The sequence below is a fragment of the Arvicanthis niloticus genome, chromosome 17, assembly GCF_011762505.2.
Source record: "Arvicanthis niloticus isolate mArvNil1 chromosome 17, mArvNil1.pat.X, whole genome shotgun sequence".
NCBI lineage: Eukaryota > Metazoa > Chordata > Mammalia > Rodentia > Muridae > Arvicanthis > Arvicanthis niloticus.
In genome coordinates, this window is record NC_047674.1 from 14,414,963 (window position 1) to 14,441,661 (window position 26,699).

The window sequence follows — 26,699 nt, forward strand, 5'->3', positions numbered from 1 at the left end:
GCTGGAGCTATTCTGATACATCTCAGATGTAATGAGGGGCTAACGCTTAGGAAATGACTAGGGACTTGCAGCAACACCCACTAAAAGCCAGAGCTTGCCAGCCAGGGGACATTCACCAGTATGGCCCTCCAGTAGCTTGCTTCAAACTCCTCAGGTACGTTCAGAAGCAAAAGAACTCCCCGACTGGGAGTTTTGAAAGAGAGAGTCACTCAGGTGATGCAGAATAGAAGCTACTAGAACCTTAGTCACATCCTCCTGGGGAGTCCTGGCAAAATGGAAAGGGGGTGAAATACTGGAGGGAATAGGGAGAAGTTTGATTGTCACAGGATGAGACTCCCAGAGACTGTCCTCGGGACAGTTGACTGTGTCTCAAGAGTACAGCCAGCACGTAGTAAGAGGGCATTTGGGATTGTGGAGTTGGAGAATTGGAAGGGTTGCTAATGAGGCCGGAAGGGCAACCTACGCGCACTAGGGAGGGCTTCTCGGGGAGAGGCTGAAGAGGTGAGAGGCTGGTCATCCACACAGCCATAAAGGTTAGCTCTTGAGTATGCAGTGTGGCCGCAGGTTGATTGCCATGCGACTGGGGCCATGGAGAGAGGCTAAGCAAAGTGGGTGGTAGCTGGTTCTTGTTGAGGGAAAAAGTGATCTTGCAGCCAGGACTCAGGAGGCATGTACAGGCAGGAGGAGGTGGTAGAGGAAGCTAAGTTTATGGGCAGCTTTCCCCCTCTACCAAGAGGATAGCCGAGGCAAGAGGCTGGAGATAAAGCATCTGGTGAAGCCAGTCTCCTTCAATGGAGATGCTAAGGAGTGGGCTGAAGAGGCAGTAGGGAATTTGAGGCATGAGTCAAACACTCCAAGGAGCGTGTGGGGGACCTGGGGGAGACAGACAGAACAGGGGGCAAGCCTTTGGGGTTATAATCAAACAGGGGTGGTGGGTCTGAGCAGAAAGAAACCTGCTGCCATGGACAGGACATGCAAGGCTTGGGTACATAGGGTTTTGGGAATGACACATCCTAAGAAGTTTCTGAAGACTGGTTCTCCCATGGCTTCTCCACAGTTCCCCCTTGATCTCAGCCCTGGTGGAACTGAGGTCACCAAGGTCTGCCAAATGACAGGGAGGAGACTACCTGGCCCACTTATCTGTACTACTAAGATTCCCTGCTTCCAGGGGGTTAGGGGTCTTTACTTTGTCATTGCTTTACAATTGCCAGGTTATAGGAAACAAATATGTGTTCTAGAGACCACCCTGGATGGTATTCCAGTTTCAGAGGAAGGACAAGGGGGCAACCGGAGGAGCTCTGTGTGTCTACTAAAAGTCTCTGACCCATTCTTTTCAGAATATGGGTCTGATGACATACTCAGTTAAAATGTGGTTAATAGAGAATGGCACATTTCTAAAGTTAATGTATTGGCCAACTAGCGAACACAAATAGGTGATGCAGCCATTATATCAGTGTCAGAAACGGAAATGGTCACGGCAAGAGCAAAGAGTCTACAGACTGCATATTTCTACACAGCTAAAAACCTTTGTTTTTATGCCAAGAGAACATCTCTGTCTTCTATATCTCAGTCACTGGCAGTGCCGGGGTGGAATATTATTAGTCTGTTGTTTTTTTCTGATTAACTGCACTCTGCAATTCCTTCGTATCATGTCTCACTAGGTGTTCATCCATAGTGAGACTGAAATAAGATAAAATGCGTAGCCAGGATCATAGTTGTGAGCCCTGCAGAAAATTCTGGAAAAGGTACATGGGTGGTCTGACCGAGGTTGCTGCAGGGACCTTAGACGTTCCCCGTGGACTGTTCTTGATTCTAACGTGAGAGCATACACACGTAAAGCCTTAAGGACCACCATTCTGAACAGACTCTGCCCTGCTAGTTACTCTTGGTTGTGTTTTCCTTTTTTAATTTCTTTGTCACCCTTTGGAAATGGGTGCTGCTGAGATGTGAGACCTTTATTCTAAAACAGAAGCTGAAGGTGATTCTGAGGAGCCCCACATACATTTTCTTTACAAATTGTGTTTCTCACAGGAAATAGGGGCATGATGTTCCCTGGGCACCCAGGCAACTGGAGCTTAGGGCTCTTTCACGGACATCTTGAACTCTTCCCATAGAAAGTACCACAAAGGGTATGACCCACGAGGCACATGGTGTAGATCACCAGACAGCTTCCACACTTTACACTTTCAAGCTGATCTAATTTCTCTTGGAATTGGTGTTGGCCGTTTGCGCGCCTTGCTGCACACAAGAACCTGGGATCCCTGGGTCTCTGTGTGGCTTCGGCTCTCGCGGCTAACAAAGCATGCTCTGTGTGTTCCATTATTGTGTGTGTAAGAGGATCATGGTTCTGACTCAGTGATGACAAATTATCCATCATTTTATGACCTACCACTGACAATGTTCAGCCTGCCCTCCTATCCAGAGAGCTCTTGAGTGATATAGACACCATTAGAAACTGCTACCAAAGAATGGTAGAGGTGGATGTAAGGAAGAGAGAATCATGCCACACTATGACTGAATATTTGTTTATTGTCCATCTTGATCACAAATAAAACCTTCTTTTAAAATGTCTAGATAGGATGTGTAAGAAACAGGTCTGCCTGTGTCCTTTGAGGTCACTGGAAACATGGAGGCATTCTGTAGTGTTCTCCATGCAATGGTAAGAGCTATTTTTACAATCCGTACAATTCACATTCCATGGCTTCTCTCAAGATCCTTCAGAAATCCTGTATTCTGGCTAAAGACTGGGGAATACTTTGGAATTCAAACCAAGGGGTCTGGTCTTATGTTGATTTTGTCTGACAGTTACTAACACATAAGATCTCAGCCACTGTAATAAAGTAATTATCCTCTTGTATCTTGTCAAGAAAACAGTGGTAACAACATTCCAAGTTACTACCTCTCCCTGTGCCAAGGATTAAACACTGAAGGGGTTGTCAAGGTCTTTTAAGTAGGTAGGGAAGGAAGATCGTGCCAAAGCCTGGTATTCCCTGCTTCACCTCTCATCAGAACACCGCCCAAGAGAAAAAAAAAAAACAATTTTATGAGATGAGCTTTTCCCAGTGAAAATATAAACAGACTTTCTGGCACAAGGAAAAACTAAATTTAAATATAAAAGGCTCACTGGCACTCAAAAACCTGAATGAATGGTCCTTTCTTGCATTACAGTGTAACAACTATGCTTCAGAGCCCTAGAGTATGAATATCCATCCTCACACAGAGGTCTCTCTTGTCCCCAGTACACCCTTAATTCATTAAAACTTTTGCTAGGGCAATTTTGCCCTTCTTCTAGTATAAAGCAGTTTGATTTTAGTGTGCAAGTTGAGCCTTTGGGCTTCCCTGTTCTGGTTTGTAGGCTGACTCACCGTTCCTCTTACCCCAGCCTCAATGTAACCCCCCATTTCCAGTATTGGAAAGTTCAAATTTCTCTCACTGGGAAAAAGAGGTCTTTGGCAACCATTTTTATGTCCTTCAATGATGACAACACTGATTGGCTTAGGATCTCTCAGCCAATCTTAGTCCTGTTAGGCAATCCACTAGGATGTCATAAAATGAGGTTGGATAATTATGTCATGACTGGCTTCACACCACTCTGCTTAACATTGTTCTCCATTGTTTGACTGAATACAGAGGCAATGCAAACCAAACATTTCTGATCCCAGCCCGACATTTGGATTTCACATAGCCAAGCACCCGAGAGACTACTGTAGGATCTGACACATGTCAAGGGATCTTAAAATTAAGACTTTAACTGTGCCTGAGTTTTGGGTCCCAGATGTGTATGGGGTCATCCATTTTGATTTTCAAAAAACAAACCAAACAATAGTTATCTAAGGAATTAAATAACCTTCTGGAATTATCAGTCACTGGGCCAGGAACCTGGGCTTTTGTTTACTAAACTGGGCATTTGCATCAAAATCTTCACAATCACTTAACAAGTTGGGAGAAATGAGCACAAATTATAAACAACCTTTGAATTTATGTCAATCTAATCATTTCTCCTGCAATATAGTATCCTATAATCAAATACAATTATACTTTCTTCTAAATTTAGAAGAAAAATCCAGAATGTTGATTTCTCTTGGGGGCATGATGCTTTGAAGTTTAACTATAAAGATATCACAGACGAAAATTTGCTATAAATGGTCCTACTTCAATCACAATCCCTGAGACGTTGCCTCTTATCCACTCAGAATGCAGAACTAAAAGAGACTTCACATTCCTTCATCGACATTGTGTTTTGTTTGTCTGTGTTTCGTGTTTCTTGTTGGTTTCCAAGGAAACACGTCTGAAAGCCAGGATGATGCATGTGGTCACTTGTTCTAACGCTTTCACTTTTTTCTTTTTTTTCTTTTTTTTTTTTTTTTGCATTTCTTTCTTTTAAAGCACAAGACTCAGCTGACATTATTTTCCTTATTGATGGATCACAGAACACCGGAAATGCCAATTTCGATGTCATTCGAGACTTCCTTGTAAATGTTATTGAGAGACTCTCAGTTGGAAATCAGCAGGTCCAAGTGGGGGTGGTACAGTATAGCGAGGAGCCCAGAACCATGTTCTCCTTGAACAGCCACTCCTCCAAGGTTTCGGTTCTGGATGCTGTGAAAAGGCTTAGCTTTGCTGGGGGGGAGTCAGCCAATATAGGCCAGGCCCTCGACTTTGTAGTGGAGAATCACTTCACACGGACAGGTGGCAGCCGTGTGGAGGAAGGGGTCCCCCAGGTGCTGGTCCTCATAAGTGCTGGTCCTTCTAGTGATGAGATTCAAGATGGGGTGGTAGCTCTGAAGCAGGCTAGCGTGTTCTCGTTTGGCCTCGGAGTCCAGGCCGCCTCCAGGGCAGAGCTTCAGCACATAGCTACGGATGACAGCTTGGTATTTACTGTCCCGGAATTCCGTAGCTTTGGGGACCTCCAGGAGCAAATACTGCCGTACCTTGTTGGTGTGGCCCAAAGGCACATTGTCTTGCAACCAGCAGCTGTTGTCACACAAGGTATGTATGCCCTTTTTTGCCATCTATACAGGAATGGGGGTGTGTTATATGGTATTTGTCATGAAAGGAAAGTGGGCACTGGAGTGATTCACTTTGGGAGAACCCGTAAGTACTCACAGCCAGTCAGTCGTCATTCTGTCATATGCTGGCTTCTGTATGGCCTGTGTGTGGTCACTGCATTGTTCAGAGGAATCTAAAGATGGACAAGTGAGTGGAGCACTCTCTTAGAACATGGGCTGTAGGGAAAGTGTGGTCTTTAGGCTAACAATGTAGCAACTGTAAATGTAACTGCTTTGAGCTATTAGACATTGATGCATTATCTACTTACCAATCATCTTGAAAGAGGCTTAAGGGATTCATCACAATTCTGAGAAAGCCACTCCACAGTAAAGTCAGTGTGTTAGAAGTACACTCATAAATAGTGTCTTCCCAAAGGCAGTGAGGGAGAGTGGTTTCTGCTCCTGTCTCAGTGTAGTGGACACGGGAGGGATATTTCTGAAGGTAAGGCTCAGCCAAGCTCCTGCTAAATGGGGTAGTTATAAAACATCCTGGTCCTGTGATTCCAAATTTGGAACAAATTGTTTTGAATGACATGCTTTTGACAGCAGAGTCAACTAGAGTCACTTAAGAAATGCAAGCCAACCAACATCATGTGAGAGATATACACTTAAATACACAGGACGAGTGAGGGCACCAGACAGACTGTTGGTCTGGGACTCCATCACAGGTGGTGTCATTTTCATGACCCTAGACAGGCAGTGGAAACCATCCAGTAAGTGGGGGACACAGTTGCTCCCAAAGGCTTCAGTATCCATAAACACCCACTTCACTTCTTCCTGGTGCTGTCTTCGAGTAGGGATGCAATCAGATCAGTCCTCGAACACAAGATCCTGTTCCTCATTGTTCTGCAGCAGAACACAGGCTCAGTGGAAGTGAGCCCAGGAAAGAGGCTCCTGGGAAACTCTGGCTAACATCTGCAGCCTGACATTTTGATTTGTCTGTAAAGAACTACTTGTGTGTCCAGCAATGTTTGCTGACTTTATAAAGAAAATCTGAACTTGTGAGATGACTGTTGTCATAAGTAGTTTTTACCTCTTGTATCCCCGGGATTCCAGGCTGGTCTTTCTTAGCCAAAGGGGTAAGTGTTTAGCCAAAAATAAATGTTTTGGTGAACAGGCCATGGTATGAAATGAACAGAACACTTTAAAGTCTGAATGAAACACTTTAAAGATCCCCACTGGCTCATGGATGGAGCCGCTCTCTGCTGCCCAGCACTTTGATTGGTGGTTCTAGTCATATCATGGCAGTAACAGAAACCTCATTGTGAAATTCAGCCAGAATCAGGATAGCTTCCTTCAGATAAATTTAAGACAGAGCTCTGGTGATAATGGCAGTTGTGACAGGAAGCTCGGGGCTCCAGGGCACCTTCACCTGACTTCGGCACTAGAGCTGTTTGTGAGAACCTCTTTCCTGGGAAGGCAATTGGTAAATCTGGGTCAGAGGGCAGTCTGGCTGCAGCTTAATGGGCCCCATTTTGCTTTCCTGCTTCTCCTATCCTGATGGGGGACAGGATGCAGGGAAAGAGATCAGCAGCCTGAGCTGGATTCTCTGAGGGGAAACGTTGAAGGACTCAGGTCTGAGTCCTGCCCAGCTGTGGTTTGAGTTGCAGCTACCCATCCAGCGGCCATGCTCTGGCACTGGTGGTTAAGGAAACAGTGATGGGGAAATGCACAGCCCACTGATGCTTCTCTGTCCCCGCAGACACCAGAAGCAAACCATTGCTCTATGCTTTAGGAACAGAATCAACACCATGGCTGCCTACAGGAGAACTGGTTTTTTTTTTGCTTTGTTTTTATTTTATTTTATTTTATTTTATTTTATTTTATTTTATTTTATTTTTGTGACCCTGGACAGATCATACAATATCTCTGGGCTCTGACTTCTTAAATTCTCATCCAGGAATTTACTGGATGAAGATATCTCTGCCTTAAGAAGCCTCAGCATCTGTGTTTAAATACTGCCCTTACATTGGATTTCTTGTAGTTAACTAGCATTTTAATCCCTTCCTCATAGACACGACGGTTAGTCTCGGTGATGAACTCATAACTAACTCTTCAGCAGATATTCTCGACTATGTTGATACGTGCCAGTCACTCTGCCAAGCACTGGAGACATAGGGAGGAGAAAGAGAGATCCAGTTATTGGGTCCGTCACATGTGAGCTAATGACAAAACAACAATCCATTTCTCAAGTCTGACAAGCTACAAGGCCACCAAAGGGGGCTGTGATAGAGAGGATGGGGGCCGGGAACTTAGTAGAATGGTCTGCAAAGTTATAGTACAGAGATGAATAGGGAGAGAAGAGCTGAGGGAAGGGCGCTCCAGATAAAGGAAGCAGCAAACCTTGCATCAAAAAGTGAGGTCCCTGTCCTGGCCTGACGGACAGATGACAGTTCAGCTGGAGTGAAGGGAACACAGGCAGAGGTTTGAGAAGCACTGGCTTGGGGGAGGTAGAGTCTGCAGATATTGTAGTTGTTAAGTGTCAGGTCAGACCCTTCTATGGCAGTGGCAGCAGTGGAGGACTGAGCAGAGAGCAGAGTACTGAGGTGGTTCTTTCGAAGAATAGGGAGACCAACTTCCTGGGGGTCTCTCATTGTGGCATGTTTTTGCCATCACCCATGTGTGCTCTGAGGTCCCAGCTGTAGAGCACAGGCTTCCTGACTGTGCATCTGTTTGTTGGATGCTACAAGGAAAGCAGGGAAGAGCACCATGGCTGCTCTCCAGGAGGGTCTGATGGGGAGATGGGGTCAGGGGAAGTGAGGACTAGTGAATCAGAGAGCCCGTGAGCATAGGCCCAGGGCTGGGGTTGAGAGGCTAGGAGTGGTTGGCTGAAGGAGAAGGGTTGAAGGTCAGGTTTGAGAACTCTATGGATGAAGAAGTGGGGGTTTCAGTTGACTGAAAGAGAAGATGCTGGGCAGGTGGCAGGATGTGTATGATCTGTGGTGACCATGAGATCATAGGCATGACCCCAGAAATAGGGGTATAGGGGATGGGAGGAAATACTCATTGCAGGTCCTGGGGGCTTCAGATGATGGTCCCCAAGTCCTTTAGAAGATGGAGAGAGAGAAGAGGATGAATAAACGGGGTTTCAAGGACAGGACATAATAGTATCATGGATGGGAAGGTAGTTCCTAGGGTGGGGACAGGGTGGCTATTTGACAGGAATTGGTTGGAGATGTTAATGGGAAGAATGAGGATATCCTTTTCCAACTCCCAAACTTTCGGGGGAGGAAGGATACTGGGGTGTCCTCTTGTCCATCCCAGGAGTGAAGGCTGATGATCAGTCATGGCTGACATTAGATGGACCTTCAAGGTCACTTCCTAAGAGACAATGACTCCTCCAATCTCTGGGGAAGAGATGGGGGCAGGGCATGGGTGGGTCATGGTGGTGAGAAAGTGTTGGTCTTCCTTGAGAGAATCATGAGGCTTGATAACTGGGTGTGGGATGGTTCATAAAGCAGCTCCTCCATCCCACAGAAAGAGAAGTCCAGAGAAAGGACCCGGTTCTTCAGCTAGTGCCAGAAGCATGAAGCGAACACAGAAACCTGATCACTCTTTGAGTGGTGTGGGACTTTTCTTTCTGTATTATAGTTGCTTGAGCATCACTCCAGGTGTCTCCCTGTTAGCAGCTTCCAGAACTTTAAACACAAACCAAACCAAGTGACCTCTTTCATAATCAAAGAGGACATGTCTTATGGAACCTGAGAGCCTCAAGGCATACTGTAGAATCTATAGAGCTGAGTCTATGGTGGATGGTTTTCGTGTCCCCCACAAGTGGACATCTGTCCTTCCCATGGACCATTGGTCAAATGTATGATGAAGTGTTAAAACTTGTGAGGTGGTGTGACTATTATCAGGTTACAACCTGGAGATAAGTTTGTGAAGGAGCATGTCACCTCTTGGGTGGCCATCCCATGGATATTTGTCTATCAGCCCGCTGCGTGAGAGATGCATGATAAATATGTGTGTGCACAACATATATGTATGTGTACTTGTGTGTATATTGTTCCTAGTGATGTAAGGAATAAAAAGTCCACTATACATACACAGGTGCACTAGGTTTATCTGTAAAGATATTTTTATATTACAATCAGACTTGCAACCCCCCAGAGACTGCATGCTCCAAATGGAAGAAGGAAAGAGCTCTCTCAACAGGTGGCCATATCCATGTTTGTGGCCTAGTGAGCAAGGGCAGGTAATGTTGCATACACATTTGCACCAGCAGGTAACTGGACTCCTGGGATAAAAGTCTTATGCAGGAACACCTCCCTCCTGGCAGAACTCAGCTTTGTCTCCTATTGGTGCAAAGAGTGTTAGAGGAGGCCCAGTCACACTAATGCCATTCCTTATGGCAGCACAAGGGACTCTGGAACCATATTCCTAGCCTCTGGTCCCTGTGACCAGGAATGAGCTGTGTTTTAGAATACTTCGTGAGAGGTGTCTCTAGCTCTTAGGAAGCTCTTCCTCTCCTCTATTTCTAACCTTTCTTCTGCTGGGTAAAAAACATTACGTTGCTATGCCAGTTGTCTAGTACAAGGGATATACAGGTGCTTCTTTGTAAACACAGCTCAGCTCAGCTAGAATGTTTACAGTCTAGAAGGAGCCCGAGACATCAGGAATAGGCTTCGAGTCTGGCAGAGGCACTGTTCCCATCAGTCGCTGCCAGAAGTGATCTGGCCAAGGTGCTTCGCTTTCATAGTTTGTCTACGTGACCCAGAGCATGGTATATCGTTGGCTGCCATTCCTACCCTGGACTGGGAAGTAAGTTGGAAGCTATGGCTGCCCTTTGGTGGGGTAGACGCTGGTGCCTTTTCCAAGATTTATGATAAACCAGTAAACCTTTGTTTCTGCTTGCCAAAGGAAGCCATCAATATAGAAGCAAAAAAACCAGAGCATTCCTGTTCTCTTTCACACTTGACAGTGTGTGGATCTGAAATCAGGCTAGTGATACGAAGAGCAGACATGAACTTTACTCGTTTAAACTATGTTGGGAAATAAAGAGTCAATGACCTCTTTAGTGTTGGTGTGTGAAGCTAAAAGTAACTTTCTTTTGTGAAGCTATTTCTGAAACACATTACAGGTAGGTGGGCTTGGAAAAATACTCGTCACTCATGTGACAGTTTTCCCAAGGACATTGACCAGGGCAAGGGAGAATAGCCTATACGTACTAGGATTTACCATGTGTCTGTTGAACACGACTCCTGAGGCCATTCTGTTCATCTTTTATTATTGCTATCTACAGTCATGGAAGTCAACAAGAGAGACATAGTCTTCCTGATGGATGGTTCCACCAGCCTGGGGCAGGCCAACTTCAATGCCATCCGAGACTTCATTAGCAGAGTCATCCAGAGGCTGGAAATTGGACAGAACCTGGTTCAGGTATCAGTGGCTCAGTATGCAGAAACCGTCAAGCCTGAGTTCTATTTAAATTCCTTCTCCAACAAAAAGGATGCCGTAACTTCTCTGCGGAGGATGAAGGCCCTGAACGGCTCAGCCCTGTACACGGGGTCTGCTCTGGACTTCGTTAGGAACAACCTCTTCACTAGCTCAGCCGGCCATAGGGCCGCTGAGGGGGTTCCTAAGCTTCTGGTGCTAATCACAGGCGGTAAGTCCCTCGATGAAGTCAGCCAGCCTGCCCAGGAGCTGAAGAGAGGCAGCATCATGGCCTTGGTCGTTGGCAGCAGGGCCGCTGATGAGGACGAGCTGAAAGAAATAGCTTTCGACTCCTCCCTGGTCTTCATTCCGGCTGAGTTCCGCCCTGCTCCTTTACAAAACATGCTGCCCAACCTGATGGCACCCCTCAGGACCCTCACTGGAACCACAGAAGGTATGGTGGCTGTGGTTTACACATGCAGGAGGGGGCTGGTAGGCAAAAACTTTGAGCAATACCTGGTGACATACTGATGTTTAGCTGACAGACTGCTGCTTTGTGTTGATAACAACCATTTAGTTTTTCCACAGGTTTGAAACATAGAGTTGAAAATGTCACTCTGTAAGTGCATATGATTTTAAACTGTAGCATCACAGGATCACCTGTCTGTGCTGCTTCTGGCCATAGAAGTCACTCTCAGTTCTCTGATTGACATTCCTTCTGTTTTTATTAGTGACCTTTTCCAGGAACCTCCCCTCAGCCAAGGACTTTCCTTTCTTGAGCTGACAGAATATCTACTCACCGATGGTGTGGTACCCCCATCTTTTCTCTGTGTATAAGGGATTCTCTTAAACAAGAAAACACACTGCTAGATGGGTGTGAAGACCCAGCCCATAGTCCTTCAGCTGCCTCACTTAATATGATTGACAGTGCAGAGGTATTTCTAGAGACACTGAAGTTCCCAGCCTGTGAACTGGGTTAACACAAATCTTCATCCTCAATGAAGAGAAGATGAATATCCTGGAATCTAGCTTTCCTTTCTCACTGACCTCACCCAGAAGGGCTGTACAGTGCATGAACCTACTGCATGGGTGCCTGCTTGCTCCTCAGACAATTGGGTCTTGAGAGTCCTCAAATATTCTCTCTCTCTCTCTCTCTCTCTCTCTCTCTCTCTCTCTCTCTCTCTCTCTCTCTCTCTGTCTCTCAACCCTGAATCCACTCTTTTATAGCCCAAGTTGAATGCATGAACTTTCCTATGTCCAGTTAGTCTGAATTACAATGGAGCATGGGGAGTCAAGTAATGAGTTTAAATGTGCCCTTCAGCATCTTAAGGGGATAGACCAATTCCCTCCATCTGTGAATACAGAAATCCACAGACGCTCAAGTCCCTTCTTTAAGATGGTACAGTGTTCAAATGTAATCCATGTATATCCACCTATATATACTATAACAAATGCGAGGCTAGCATTAAAGCCAATTATATAGGAAGTATTGACAAGGGTCAGAATCATATTCAGTAAAAATATGCTTTTTTTCCAAATATTTTGAGCATTGGTTGAACCCCTAGATGTGAGACCCACAGATAAGCTTTTCTTCATGGTCAAACACAGGATATGATCTCTTCATCATCCAACTTCTCTGATATCTGCTACAAAATACATGACAAAGTCAAGGTGGTGAAGGAAGGTTGATTCTGGCTCACAGCTTGGAGATGCTGTCTGCAATGGCGGGGGAGGCCTGAGAGTAGGAGCTTGAGGTGGCTGCTCATATTCATAGTCATGAAGCAGAGAGAGATGGATGTTGGCTCCCAGCTGGATGCTCTTCTTCTTATTCTTGCCCAGGAAGGGACCCAGCTCACAGAAAGATGGCATCTCCATTTAGGGTGGATCTTTCCACCTTAATAGCTCAACCTAGAAACTCCCTTACAGACCTACACAGAGGCCTGCCTCTTAGGTGATTTTAGATTCTAAGTTGACATCTATTTTAGCCACCTGTGATGCTGCCATACCTCCTTGGATGCTCTCTCCTGGGTACCCTATTACCTAGTACTGAAATGACCCCTAATCAGAAAGGGACAGGGGGATGAGGACTCCAGTTGTATGACTACATCCTTTGATTGGAGACAGTCTTAAAGAAGCTGTGTTACTAGGTCCATATGGGCTGATGTTTCTTGAGCTTTGGGTAGAAAGAGCCATCTATGTGCACCCAGGTGAGTCCCAGAGAACCTAGCCAGCATAGGCAAGGATCCCGTGACTGGAGCTCTGGAGACAATAGAAAGAACAGCAAGCACCCTGTGGACTTCAGTTCCAGGGAGGAAATGCAGTGTTTCGGGATTCGTCTGGTGTTGTTGGTTGTAAACATTCTAACTCTAGCACTTTGTCTGTCTGTGAGCAATCTTGGTTTTGTACACTTGGCTATCAGTGTGTCTCACAAGCTCCAGCCACCGCAAGAGGAAAATATGCAGCCACTTGCCATATTTTACCAGATGACCCGCTCTGCCACGTTGACTCCCTCTGTGTTCTGAGTGTGCCATGTGTGCCCTCGTGGACACACATGGGAAGCCCTCTTAGGGGTGTGTCTCACTGTGTTTTCTGTGCTTCACTGCAGTTCACATAAACAAACGGGATATCATCTTCCTTTTGGATGGCTCCGACAACGTTGGGGAAAACAATTTCCCTTATGTGCGTGACTTTGTAACCAACCTAGTTAACAGCCTCGATGTCGGAAGTGACAATATCCGTGTTGGCTTGGTGCAGTTTAGTGACACTCCAGTCACGGAGTTCTCTCTAGACACTTACCAGACCAAGTCAGAGCTGCTCGCTCACCTGAGGCGCTTGCAGCTCAAGGGGGGCTCCGGCCTGAACGCAGGCTCTGCCTTGAGCTATGTCCACGCCAATCACTTCACGGAGGCAGGCGGCAGCAGGACTCATGAACGTGTGCCTCAGCTGCTGCTTCTGCTCATGGCCGGGCCTTCTGAGGATGCCTATTTGCAAGCTGCCAATGCCCTGGTGCGCTCAGGCGTGCTGACCTTCTGTGTGGGGACCGATCGGGCGGATAAGGCTGAGTTAGAGCATATTGCTTTTAATCCCAGCCTGGTATACCTCATGGACGATTTCAGCTCCCTGCCAGCCTTGCCTCAACAGCTGATTCAGCCCCTAACCACATATGTTAGTGGAGGTGTACAGGAAATTCCACTATCCCAGCCAGGTAAACCTCCCAGCAGTGTGGGCCCCTTTTCCTCTCCGGATGCCTCTCTGGCAGCAGTAGCCAATGACACCTCAGAGCCTGTGACTTGAGGAAGGATGGCGGGTTCATTTGGGTTGGGACGGGTGTTAGCAAATGTAAGTCTGGAACATTGAGTTATGCCTTGTTCATGTTGTCTCACATTTACTGAGAAGCTGAACAAGGTGAAGATTCTAGAGTTCATGAGAGGAGAGGTGGCAGAGGAAGGGAGGGAAAGGGAAAAGAGAAGGGAAGGAGACACAGAGAAAGAGAAAGATGGATGATTGATTGGTTCTGTTACATGATTATGTATTGGCATCCTTTAAAGCTTGAATCCCTCCTTTATTCAGACTCTGTTTCAAAAGCACCTGCACGTAACAAAGAGTCTGTGTTGCTACTACTGTGGCAGATTATTATGTCCCTTGGTGATGGATACATAAGACCTATCCACTTTGCTGCTTTCACTCAGATGGGTAGCAAGCCTGAGCCAATGGCTGTCTCACTGAAGTAGTTCTCAGAACTGTTTGAGATGATATTTACATGATGGTGTAGCACCCACTTTGCTGTCACCCGTGTTTTCTATGGTCCAGTTTTGGTAAATTGGAAATGTTTGCAGAGGTTTGGATTGGCCTCCCCCTACCAAAGTACTAGCAGGTAATATTTAGAGTCTTAACTCTTGACCTCACAGGTTCAGAAGTTCAGTCCATTATTATCAAGACAGGAGCATGGCAGTGCCCGGGCAGGCATGGCACAGGAGGAGCAGAGAGTTCAACATCTTGTTCCAAATGCAAACAGAAGACTGGCTTCTAGGCAGCTAGGATGAGGGTCTAAAAGCCCATGCCCACAGTGACACACCTACTCCAACAAGGCCACACCTCCAAATAGTGCCACTCCCTGGGCCAAGCATATTCAAATCACCACACATGTCAACCCAGATGTCAGTGGGAAGTTAGAAAGTAAATAGTCTCTATCGCAGGAGATAGAGGACAGTTTCCACAGAGAAGTGTAGAAAGGAACAATTTTGATAGACTTATTTATAACAATAAGAAAACATTGTCTAGTCTCAGTGGTCTAACCTGCTGCAAGAACAGGGTGGGCAGGCTTTCCTGTAACTTGCTTTGTCAGTCTGGTGGTGGGCTGGTAGATAACCAGGGCAGTGCTATTACTTTGCAAATATGTGCTGCTCTGGGATAGCAGAGGCCATTGGCATGGGCTTTGTTCTTCTCCCTTGCTGGTACGGTGATGTCATAAGAATCTGGTGAACTCCCGAATCTTGTGGTAGTGCAAGGCAGAATGTACTTGGTGTCAGGGTCTCTTTGCTTACTGTGTCCATCTGTTTTCCTTGTAGAGAGCAAGCGGGACATTCTTTTCCTCTTTGATGGCTCAGTCAATGTCATGGGTCAGTTCCCTGCTGTCAGAGACTTTCTCTACAAGATCATTGAGGAGCTTGATGTGAAGCCAGATGGGACCCGGGTGGCAATAGCTCAGTTCAGTGACAACGTCAGGCTGGAGTCCCGTTTCAGTGAACACCAGACTAAGGCTGAAATCCTTAATCTTGTGAAGAAGATGAAAATCAAGACAGGCAAAGCCCTCAACCTGGGCTACGCCCTGGATTACGCACTCAATAACATCTTTGTGAGGTCGGCTGGCAGCCGCATCGAGGATAACGTCCAGCAGTTCCTGGTGCTGCTTGTTGCAGGAAGGTCGACCGATGCTGTGGCCGGGCCTGCAAACTCCCTGAAGCAGAGAGGTGTGATACCTTTCATCTTTCAAGCCAAGAACGCCAATCCGGATGAGCTGGAGCAGATTGTGCCATCCCCCGCATTCATCCTGATTGCAGAGTCACTCCCTAAGATTGGAGACCTCCAGTCCCAGATTGTGAGCCTTCTGAAAGCCGAACAGAGTTCAGGTCCTGTATCAGGTACGGTTCAGCAAGCTACTCCCACCCCCACCCCTGTGCATCCCACCCTCTATCTTCAGATCTTTAGTAGAAGCTGTTGGCTCCAGGTTCTCAGATGAATCCCTCCCAGGTCTTGTGTCAAACATGGAAATTACAGGCTATTTCTAGGAGAACAAAAGAACAGGAGTATCCTCTCTCTGATTTTCTAACTTGTGTCTTGGAAGGATACTGGTACATAGTTTTTAAACGCACTAGAATATTTCACAATGAGATGCCTTATAGAGGTTTAGATACCAACAGTTTATGTCTTGAAAAGTTTCTGATAATAAAGCCATACACCATGGCTATGCTTATCGCTAAACAGTCTTCATTTGGACATAGTGTCAAGTTATGTGCTTTAGTGGCTCTTACTAATGTAAGTCATTTATTTACATTCATTGGAAACCAAAGATGCCAGAGAAGGCAGATGAATTCAGTGTCTCTAGCTGCTGTGCCCAGTCCTGTGTGAGTCAACAGATGTTTTCCTTCAATTCCAGGTGAAAAGGATGTGGTGTTTCTGATTGATGGCTCCGAGGGTGTCCGCAGTAACTTTCCCCTGCTAAAGGAGTTTGTGCAGAGGGTAGTGGAGAGCCTGGATGTGGGTCCCGACCGGGTGCGTGTGGCACTGGTGCAGTACAGTGACCGGACCAGGCCAGAGTTCTACCTGAATTCCCACATGGACCAGCAGGGTGTCATCAGTGCCATCCACAAGCTGACACTGCTGGGCGGCCCTACCCCCAACACAGGGGCAGCACTGGAATTTGTGTTAAGGAATATCCTGACCAGTTCTACTGGGAGCAGGATAGCAGAAGGTGTTCCTCAGCTCCTGATTGTCCTCACAGCAGAGCGGTCAGGGGATGATGTGAGAGGCCCCTCGGTGGTCCTGAAGCAAGGCGGGGCTGTGCCCATTGGCATTGGCATTGGGAATGCTGACATTTCTGAAATGCAGACCATCTCCTTCATCCCTGACTTCGCTGTGACCATCCCCACCTTCCGGGATCTTGGGACAATACAGCAGGTCATCTCTGAGAAGGTGATCCAGCTTAACCGTGAGACACTGAGCACGTTGAAACCCATTCTGACGCTGCCCTCACCAGGTGCAGGTGAGGGGTTGGGAGTGGATTCTTTTAGTTTCTCTCCACATAATCTCCTTAGCTACTGGCTTGGACTGTGAGGTACAAAGCATTTTTGGGCATGTTTCCTCCGCCACATAACATGTGTGGAAAAACTAGGAACCTTTTTATATTTTTTATTTTTATTTTTATTTTTGGAGATGTCAAGCAATAAAGTTAAGATTCATGTCTGTGGTCAACTTAAAGCATCCAAGAGGGCATGCATACATAATATAGATCCAGGCTCTACAGAGGGGCCTGAGGGGGGACCCTTGATGAGTGTCCAACCTAAGTGGCAAGCAGTAGCCTTCTGTCATCTGGAAGAGCCTAATCACAGGTGCTCTGCTCTGCCAAGACAGCTGGAGTCTCTGAAATATTTTTCATCTGTAGCACCCATGTGTGACATTTGCTTGAAGCTGAAAGGTGTCCCAACTGTGGGGAGGCTTTCCTGTTCTCGGCATAAGAAGCCTGAACAAGGTCTCATGCACTCACCCTCAGTGCCAGCTGGCCCAGGGCCACGCCCCCTTCCTGGACACTTTGGGGGGGGCTGTCACAGGACTGAAGGAGAATAATGTGGCCCAGTGTTTTCATTAGAGGAGAAACAAGGGAACAGGGAAAGAAGGTAACACACTGCATGTGGAGAAAAGTCAGAGGCAGGATTTGTACAGTGGATTTGCACGTCCTGATGGGTCAGCTTCCGAACCCTGGTGTTCAGGAGAGAGCAGTGTGCTTTTTACACTTACATGGAGTGATTGAAGATGTTCACACTCACATTTGGGGGAAGTCTCTGCCTCTCTCTCTCTCTCTCTCTCTCTCTCTCTCTCTCTGTCTTTCTGTCTCTCTCTGTCTTTCTGTCTCTCTCTGTCTCTGTCTCTCTCTGTCTCTCTGTCTGACAGAGTAGAGGAATACAGCCATTTCCAAACCCTGTTGAACCACAGAAGTGTCTATTATGATGCATCTCAAGCCCTAGGGCTCCTGTATGTGGGTGTGGGTGTGGGTGAGTGCACGTGTGAACCCTAGCACTCCTGTGTGTGGGTGCATGTGTGCATGCATGCTCACAGAGGCTTCATCTTGTGAATCCATTCACTGTCCCACACGCCAGAGTGGCACTTGGTGCACGTGCCCCCTCTTCTCATCTAGCTCCACCCCTCTCCCATGCCTTGGTCTCAGCTGCAGACCCTGAGTCCCACTTCCTACAGAATGTTCAGAAGATCTGCTGGGTCTTTCCAGTGATGGTTTCACTTCTCAGAGCATTCTTTTTCTTTTTTCTGGGATGGCGCTTCTCTTTGAACCGGCTCAGCACACCCTCTTCATGTCTCATCTGCCCTGCCCCCGTCATTCCTGCTCCTTTCTCCAGTGTACTGGATGACTCTTCTTGTGATAAGTGCACTGCCCAGACGGGTTCTCTCAGTGCCCTACAGGAGAGCCTCCACCATTAATAGGCTTACATGCATTCTGAGTGGTGTCTCTCCTTCTGTCCAACTCATTACTCACCCTTCCTTAGAAGGTGCATTCTCCAGAGTCCCATGGCTGCCTTGAGGCACTAGTGCTAGGCCAGTGGGCAGTTCCTACCACCGTGGATGCTTCCTTCTAAAACATCATTCCTCTTCCTGAAGTGGACACAACTCTTTGGTTTCTGCCTCCCTCAGACTCACCTTTCCATGCCTCGTGCTGGTTCCTCTTTCATCTGACATTCAGATGTGGAAATACACAGGACTTGCTCCGTGGCTTGCTATTTTCCCTGTAGTGCCTGGTACTAGATTTGATGACAGACTAGGAAGTGGCTTAAGGGTGATTGCAGTCTAGTGCCCTTGAAGCTGAAGGCCATGGTCACATCTGCTTTACAGGTGTTGGCAGCAAGAAAGACGTCGTCTTTCTCATCGATGGATCCCAAAACGCTGGGCCCGAGTTTCAGCACATCCGTACCCTGATTGAGAGGCTGGTCGAGTACCTGGACATAGGCTTTGACACCACCAGGGTAGCCGTCATCCAGTTCAGTGAGGACTCCAAGATGGAGTTTCCTTTAAACGCCCACTTCAGCAAGGATGAAGTACAGAACGCTGTACGCAGGCTGCGGCCCAAGGGTGGGAGGCAGGTCTACATCGGAAATGCTCTGGAGTATGTGCTGAAGAACATCTTCCAGAGGCCGCTGGGGAGCCGAATAGAGGAGGGCGTTCCGCAGTTCCTAGTCCTCATTTCTTCTGGGAAGTCTGCCGATGAGGTGGACGACTCAGCCGTGGAACTCAAGCAGTTCGGCGTGGCCCCTCTCACCATAGCCAGGCACACAGACCAAGAGGAGCTGGTGAAGATCTCCCTGAGTCCTGAGTACGTGTTCTCCGTGAGCACCTTCAGGGAGCTGCCCAGACTGGAACAGAAACTGCTGACGCCCATCACCACTCTAACCTCGCAGCAGATCCAGCAGATCCTGGCCAGTACTCGATATCCCCCTTCAGGTAAACCCCGTGGAGGCGGGGCTTGTAGGCTGAGCATCCCCGCCCCCCCCCCCCACACACACCATATTAGCTACTCTCTCTTTTCTTCCTCTTCTTTGCTCTCCTATATAGGTGGTTCTCAACCTTCCTAATGCAGGAACCCTTTAATACAGTGATTCCCCCAACCGTACAATTATTTTCTTTACTACTTCATACCTGTAATTTTGCTTATGTTATGAATAATAATGTCAATATCTGTATTTTCTGATCGTCTCAGGCAACCCCTGAGAAAGAGTCGTTCACCCCTCAAAGGAGTCATCATCTTTAGGTTGAGAAGCACTGTCCTAGACAATTTAACTTCTATTTTTTGTGTCATATATACCTCTATGGTTTTATGTATCTTTATAATATCTAGAAACCGCAAATGAGAGAAATTAGTCCTTCTGAGACTAGTGTGTCTCATTTAACATTGTCTCTAGGTGCATCCACTTTCCTGAAAACAGTGTCACTTTGTTCCTCATGGCCGAAAAAGAATCCCATTGTGTGTGTGAACCACATTTTATTGAGATTCTTACACTAGCCATAATGGCCATTTTAAAAAAAAAGAATAACAACAAATGCTGGTGAGAATATGGATAAAATGGTGCCCTCATGTGTGCCTGGTGGGAGTGTAAACTGGTTTGACCGCTGTGGAGGCATTTATGGAGGTTTCTCAAAAAACTAGAAAGAAGTCTTCATACAATCTAAATAAACCACTTCTGGGTGCTTATTTGAAGGACTCCAGATCAATGTACTTCAGCACTTGGTGTAACAGTGAGTAAAGGAACCAACCCAAGTGTTCAGTGACAGAAAAATGGGACAGAAAATGTGCATCTCCTGCAGTATTTTTATATAAAATAAATACACCAGGCTCAATGACCCCCATAGTAAGGTGTCTTAGTTTGCTTCCTTTTGCTGTGCTAAACACCATGATCAAAAACACCTTGGAGAGAAAGGATTATTTTGATTTGGCTTATATGTCCTGACCACAGTTGATCATCGAAAGAAGTCACGGTAGGAGCTCAAGCAGGAGCAGAGACAAGTACTATGGAGGAATGCTGCTTGCTGACTTGCTCGCCATGGCTTGCTCAGCTTATATTTCCCAGGACAAATTGCCTAGGTGTAGAACCACCCACAGTGGGCTAAGCCTTCTCCCATTGATCATTAACTGAGAAAATGCTCACAGACTTGCTCACAGCCCAGCCTTCCCTCTTTCTAGAGTGGTTCTAGTTTATGTTAAAAACCAACCAGCACATAAAAGAATTAAAAATGCAAGGTCCTTCTTTGCTTTCATGAAGTCTTTCCTACCAGCCTAAGAACACCAGGATGCACTGTTAATAAGGTGGCTTTTTTCTGTCAGTGTGGTGCAGGAAGACGGGGGATGTAGCTGAAGGGGATACAGGGTCTGAACTTGTGATAGAGATTACTGTGAAAGGCTCAAAGCAGGGGTTCCTTGGCCAGGATTTGGGGCTTCACAGAAGTTTGAGATAACACTGCACATGGCCATTGCTATCAGTCTTGTCTAGAAGGAAGAAGGCCTTGGAAAAAACTGGAAATGTGTAGCTGTCAATCCTACTCACCAGAATAGGGCCTGTGGACCATCCTTGGGGTTTTAGACAACGCTCTCCTTTTTGTATATAGACATAGTTGGTAGAGTGTTCTTATCTTTATGTTACCCCTTCATAGTCAGAGTCTGCCTGATACTGAAGTCCTGGGGTGGAGTGGGCTTAGCAGGAGACCCCAAGGTTGTGACCTAGCTCAGCTCCCCAGTCTTCCTCTTTCTTAGTGATGGCTTCATTTCATTTTATAATCAGCTCAACACTTCGCTTTGTAGTATTGCACTCTGAAAGCTAGGGATTGAGCCAAATAACAGGTCAAAATTTATGAAGGCAACCTATTAATTTAGTTAAAGGCTGTTCCCAGAGGCATTTGGAACTCCAACAAGAAAATGTGGATTGTCTCTCCCAAGATATTCTGGTTACTTTTATACAAGTTGAATATCTTTAATTCAAAATACTAGGGACCAGAATGGCTTCAGATTTTGGATTCATTTCTATTTTAGAATATTTGCATACTCTTAATGAGCTAATGTAGGCACAAGACATGAAATTACTTTTGTTTCTTATAGACCTAATGCAACAGACTGCAGGTAATTTTGTGAAATTAAAAAAAAATACTCAGAACAAAGTAAAAATTCACAGTTTTGAGAGTTCCACAGCTAAAAACCATGTAGAAAAAAAAGAGAAAAGAATAGTAAAAAGGCAAAAAAATAAATGCTATGGATTCACCAAAATACAGTTTAACAAAACTCAAGGAATATAAGAAAGCTAGTATCTGGGGACAGTTAATGTGACTCTTGGCACACAGCATTGCATTGTGGGAACTCTTTTCCCCACGGATGAAGGTGACAAATGCTGGGGAACCACATGGGGTTCATCTTAGTGCAGGACACTGCAGCCAAATGAAGGTAGTTGACTTCAGTTGTCTCTCTCTTTTCCTTTGATGAAGTTGCTGACCCCAGCAATCCCAGTCTCTGTGGTCACTCATCATTCATAATCCTGTGGCTATGGTAACATAGGATTAGTTTCTCAACACTCTCCAGAGGTTTTAAATTAGTAGCAACCCAGGCCACAAGGCCAAAAGCGTGTGCGCTAGCACACACACAACACACACACACACACACACACACACACACACACACACACACACACACAAAGAGTTATCTTAGAGAATGTTTTGGATGACTTAAAATGTTTGAAGTAGTTATTAGCTGTATTTAGAATACATTTTTTTGTTTAAAATGTGTGTGTGTGCGTGTGTGTGTGTGCATGTGCACGTGCGTGTGTGTGTGTGTGTGTGTGTGTGTGTGTGTGTGTGTGAACAACTTGTAAGAGTGGTTTCTCTCCTTTTCTGGGATCTGAGTGTTGAACTCAGACCATCAGGTAGGTTACTAAGCACCACCAACCTAGAAAACCCAACCCTGAATGACTAACTTGCAAAAGCCCAACACATGTGTTGGAATATCACTTCACTGTTGGGTCACCACGGGTGCCACAAACACAAGTTCCAGAAGCTGATATAGTGGAAAAGTCAGAGAAAGGGCTGCTCAGGAACTAAACTCCATTTTTTTCTTTTGTCCTCAGTGGTTGAAAGTGATGCGGCTGACATCGTCTTTCTGATTGACAGCTCTGATGCCGTCAAGCCCGATGGCATCGCTCATATTCGAGACTTTGTCAGCAGGATCGTTCGCAGACTCAACATTGGCCCCAGTAAAGTGAGGATTGGGGTCGTGCAGTTCAGCAATGATGTCTTCCCTGAGTTCTATCTGAAGACCTACAAATCACAGAACAATGTACTTGAAGCCATACGGCGTCTGAGGTTTAAAGGAGGGTCTCCCCTAAATACGGGCAGAGCTCTGGAGTTTGTGGCAAGAAACCTCTTTGTGAAGTCTGCTGGGAGCCGGATAGAAGATGGAGTCCCTCAACACCTGGTCTTATTCCTGGGTGGGAAGTCTCAGGACGATGTGTCCAGGCATGCCCAAATCATAAGCTCGTCAGGAATTGTGAGTTTAGGAATAGGAGACCGAAACATCGATAGGACAGACTTGCAAACCATCACCAATGACCCCAGACTGGTCTTCACAGTTCGGGAATTCAGAGAGCTGCCCAACATAGAAGAGAGGGTCATGCTTTCCTTTGGACCTTCTGGGGCTACTCCTCAGCCTCCTGGGGTAGATTTTCCTTCTCCTTCTAGGCCAGGTAAGAGCCATTTGATGCATGGTTATTGAATGTGGTGTCAACTGTTTTAAATTAAACAGTAACTCCTTTCTTTGAAATATTTTTTTTCCTCTAGGGGTTGTATCTGCAGATATTAGAAATCAAATATAGGGGGATATAGTTTATTTGAAATTGTAGAGGCAAACATGTCCCCCCAAAGTGTATGGTTACCAATCCTTCAGTTTTCCTGAGGTTAACTGTTGGACCACTGAAAAGCTTGAAGTAGCTGTCTCCGGGTATCACATTCATTGGCTAGAGTCAGTCAGTCTGTGCCCCACTGGACATAGCTTTGGAGTCAGGGCACCCCTCGTGGTGAGTTGTGTATTGTGTTCAATTCTTTGGACTGATAAGGTCACCAGGATTGCCCTACTTACAGCAGCCTCTCCATCTTTCAAATTTTCACCTATGAGACTCTAATCCAGTCCCTGCAGGCTTTCTTTTTTCCCCTTTCCCTGCTCCTCCTCTGGGTGACACTCATTCAGACACTCATGCACTCAAACAGAGCTGGTATTTCTGAAGGATTCACAGCCCCTGTTTGTTCTTTAATGGGCGCTTCAGAGCTGGGCATATCCTGCATCCCTCACACCATCCCCAAACTCCCACTTTGGTCTAGTCTTGATTAGTTGACTAGAACTGGAAAGTGGCCTCCACATGGTACAATCCAGGGCATCTCCCATGTTATATTAAGTCTCCTCCAGTCCTTCCTTGCTCTGCCCCTAAATCACCTTTCCTCATCCCTGCCAGAGGATGAGTATCTTTAACTTTTTGAGCAAAAAAAAAGTAAGGATCAGTGACATTTTCTGAAACACCTGTGATCATAGAATGCTGACTTCATGTCCCTATTAAACCCACAGCACTAGTCCCTGTTGCCAGGCAACTGGGGCTTGATTGATGAGTTCTTATGCTTCCTTTTCTCTTTATTTAGGTGACTTGTCATCTTTTCTTTCAGTTTTTAGTGTATTATCTGATGGAGCTAGAGGGGCATGGTATAGAGAGAAGGCTCTTCATGAAGAAGTGTAGTGGAAACGTTAGTTTCTTTGATTTGCATTGTGTGCGTTCATAGTTTTTTGGAGGCCTGGGTTCTCCTCATCTTCCCTGTGATTCACTTGTAGAGAAGAAGAAGGCTGACATTGTGTTCCTGCTGGATGGTTCCATCAATTTTAGGAGGGACAGTTTCCAAGAAGTGCTCCGCTTTGCATCTGAAATTGTGGACACTGTCTATGAAGACGGTGATTCCATCAGAGTGGGGCTGGTCCAGTACAACTCAGACCCCACAGATGAATTCTTCCTGAGGGACTTTTCTACCAAAGGGCAGATTATCGATGCCATCAACAAAGTTGTCTACAAAGGAGGAAGGCATGCCAACACCAGGGTGGGCATTGAGCACTTGATGCGGAATCACTTCGTACCTGATGCTGGTAGCCGCCTGGATGAGCGGGTCCCTCAGATTGCCTTCGTGATCACAGGAGGAAAGTCAGTGGAGGATGCTCAGGACGTGAGCCTGGCTCTCACCCAGAAAGGTGTCAAGGTGTTTGCTGTTGGCGTGAGGAACATCGACTCGGAGGAAGTGGGGAAGATAGCCTCTAACAGCGCCACAGCCTTCCGGGTGGGCAGCGTGCAGGAATTGTCTGAGCTGAGTGAGACGGTACTTGAGACCCTGCATGACGCGATGCATGAGACCCTCTGTCCTGGTGTGACCGATGTTTCAAAAGGTAACCGTCGTGTGCACAGTTTCACTCTTCCCGCTGATGCTGAGAGTGGCCTTAGTGCCGTCCTTTGCGTTCCTCAGGCTCATGGTTGCTTTGGACATTTATCCATGTCCTCGGTGCTCACCTACACACTGTTCTAGAAGGTTCTCCCAGGAAAAGAGTCAAAGTCTTATAAGCTTTACTTTTTTCTCCCACTGTTTGATTCCCCAGATAGTTTAGACTCACTTATCTTTAAACGCATATATATTTTTTTTTTTTTTGGAGACATAGCCTATTTTGGAGCTTAGACAGACCTGGAATTCATGAAATTCCTGAGTAGGCTGGTGCTGGGATTATAGATAAGCCTCTCAATATGTTTATTGGATCGGTTGCCTGGCTTGGGGCATTTGTGTTCTGAAGTACTTTCAATTTTAAACACCAACTTGGGTAAATACCAAAGGTATACTATTCTTCCTAAATAATTAAACCACACAAAGAGCAAACATATGTTCAAATAGCCCACAGTTTTGGTTCCTGGCTGTAAGAGGGAGTCAGATCTGGTTGCTTCTCTGGGCTCATGTGTGGAAGATCTCATTTTGCTCTGTATCTGCCTCTCTCTTCACCAGCATGTAATCTGGAAGTCATTCTGGGTTTTGATGGATCCCGGGATCAGAATGTGTTTGTGAGTCAGAAGGGCCTTGAGTCCAAGGTGGATATCATCTTGAATAGAATCAGTCAGATACAAAGGATCAGCTGCAGCGGCAACCAGCTGCCCACTGTGCGGGTGTCTGTGGTGGCCAACACGCCCTCTGGGCCAGTGGAGGCCTTTGACTTTGCCGAGTATCAGCCAGAGCTGTTCGAGAGGTTTCGAAACATGCGCAGCCAGCACCCCTACATCCTCACGGCTGACACGCTGAAGTTGTACCAGAACAAATTCAGACAGTCGTCCCCTGACACTGTGAAGGTAAGCAGGCCAGGGCCAAAGCCCTGTGTAGTGCTCTGGGCTCCTTTGACTTCTGTAAGTCTGTCCTGAGTGATTAGCGTGCATCACAGTGGTGGGACAGGGTGGTTAGCACCTGCCTTCGAGGAGAGTTGCTTTCTTAAGGACTGGCCATAATTCTGTGTCTTCTTCCTCTTATTAGCTTCCCTTAGCCTCATCCACACCAACAAAACACAAACACACACTACACACATCTCCATACCCCCACACACGTAACATACATACTCATCACATAGCACAAACACATAACAGACACACACACATACATATATCACACTACACTGTACATAACACATACACACTCACCAAAATGTACATACACATACATGCACACACCACACTGCACATATATAAAACACACATTCACCACAATACGCGCGCGCGCACACACACACACACACACACACACACACACACACACACACACACAGAGTTATATTATGTGCACTCTGTATTTTTTTTTTAACTAAGGCTGCCAAACAAAATACCACAGGCATGGTGCCTTAAACCACAAGGATTTCTCCCAGTGCTGGAGGCTGGGAGGCCAACATTTAGTAAGACCTGGGCAGGGCTGCTTTGCTCTGAATCTCTGCTGCTTAACTTGTAAATGGCAGCCTTCTCCTTGGGTCCTCACAGGATCATCCCTTTGGCTGCTTGTGGCTTGGTCATCTCCTAGGAGGTCACCCATTGGACTAGATTAGGGACCACTCAGAGCTTACACATCTCGGATGCTTCTCTAAGGTCCTGCCTGCAAGTGCAGTCATCTAAGGTACTGGAAGTCAGAATTTCAACCAGTTTTTGAGAAAACACATGTCACCCTAGGGCCCATGTTTGTATGTGCACATGTGCACTCACACATGCAGACACACAATTTCTAGAAACTGTATCTCATAAGGACGAGAATACGACAGACTACTTTTATTGTCATTGTCGCATGTAGTTTTAAAATACCAATCAAACGTGGATGCACATTCCTTTATGTTCCACATTGCCCTTGGCCTCCAGTCTCCTCCACTGTAGAGGAGGAATTTGAACTCACCATGACCACTCAATTCCCTTCTGACTCCCTATG

General features: G+C 46.3%; 1 protein-coding gene across 1 annotated transcript in view; it reads left to right on the forward strand.

The window, feature by feature from the left end:
• Col6a3 (collagen type VI alpha 3 chain) overlaps positions 1-26,699 on the forward strand; it is a 79,234-nt gene that overhangs the window by 19,685 nt on the left and 32,850 nt on the right. Inside the window, exons 4-12 of the mRNA XM_034521242.2 lie at positions 4,387-4,989; positions 10,291-10,875; positions 13,027-13,626; positions 14,990-15,562; positions 16,078-16,683; positions 18,540-19,145; positions 22,307-22,921; positions 24,052-24,651; positions 25,254-25,591. Of these exons, the coding sequence (XP_034377133.1) occupies positions 4,387-4,989; positions 10,291-10,875; positions 13,027-13,626; positions 14,990-15,562; positions 16,078-16,683; positions 18,540-19,145; positions 22,307-22,921; positions 24,052-24,651; positions 25,254-25,591 (5,126 nt within the window). The remainder of the gene's footprint in view (positions 1-4,386; positions 4,990-10,290; positions 10,876-13,026; positions 13,627-14,989; positions 15,563-16,077; positions 16,684-18,539; positions 19,146-22,306; positions 22,922-24,051; positions 24,652-25,253; positions 25,592-26,699) is intronic.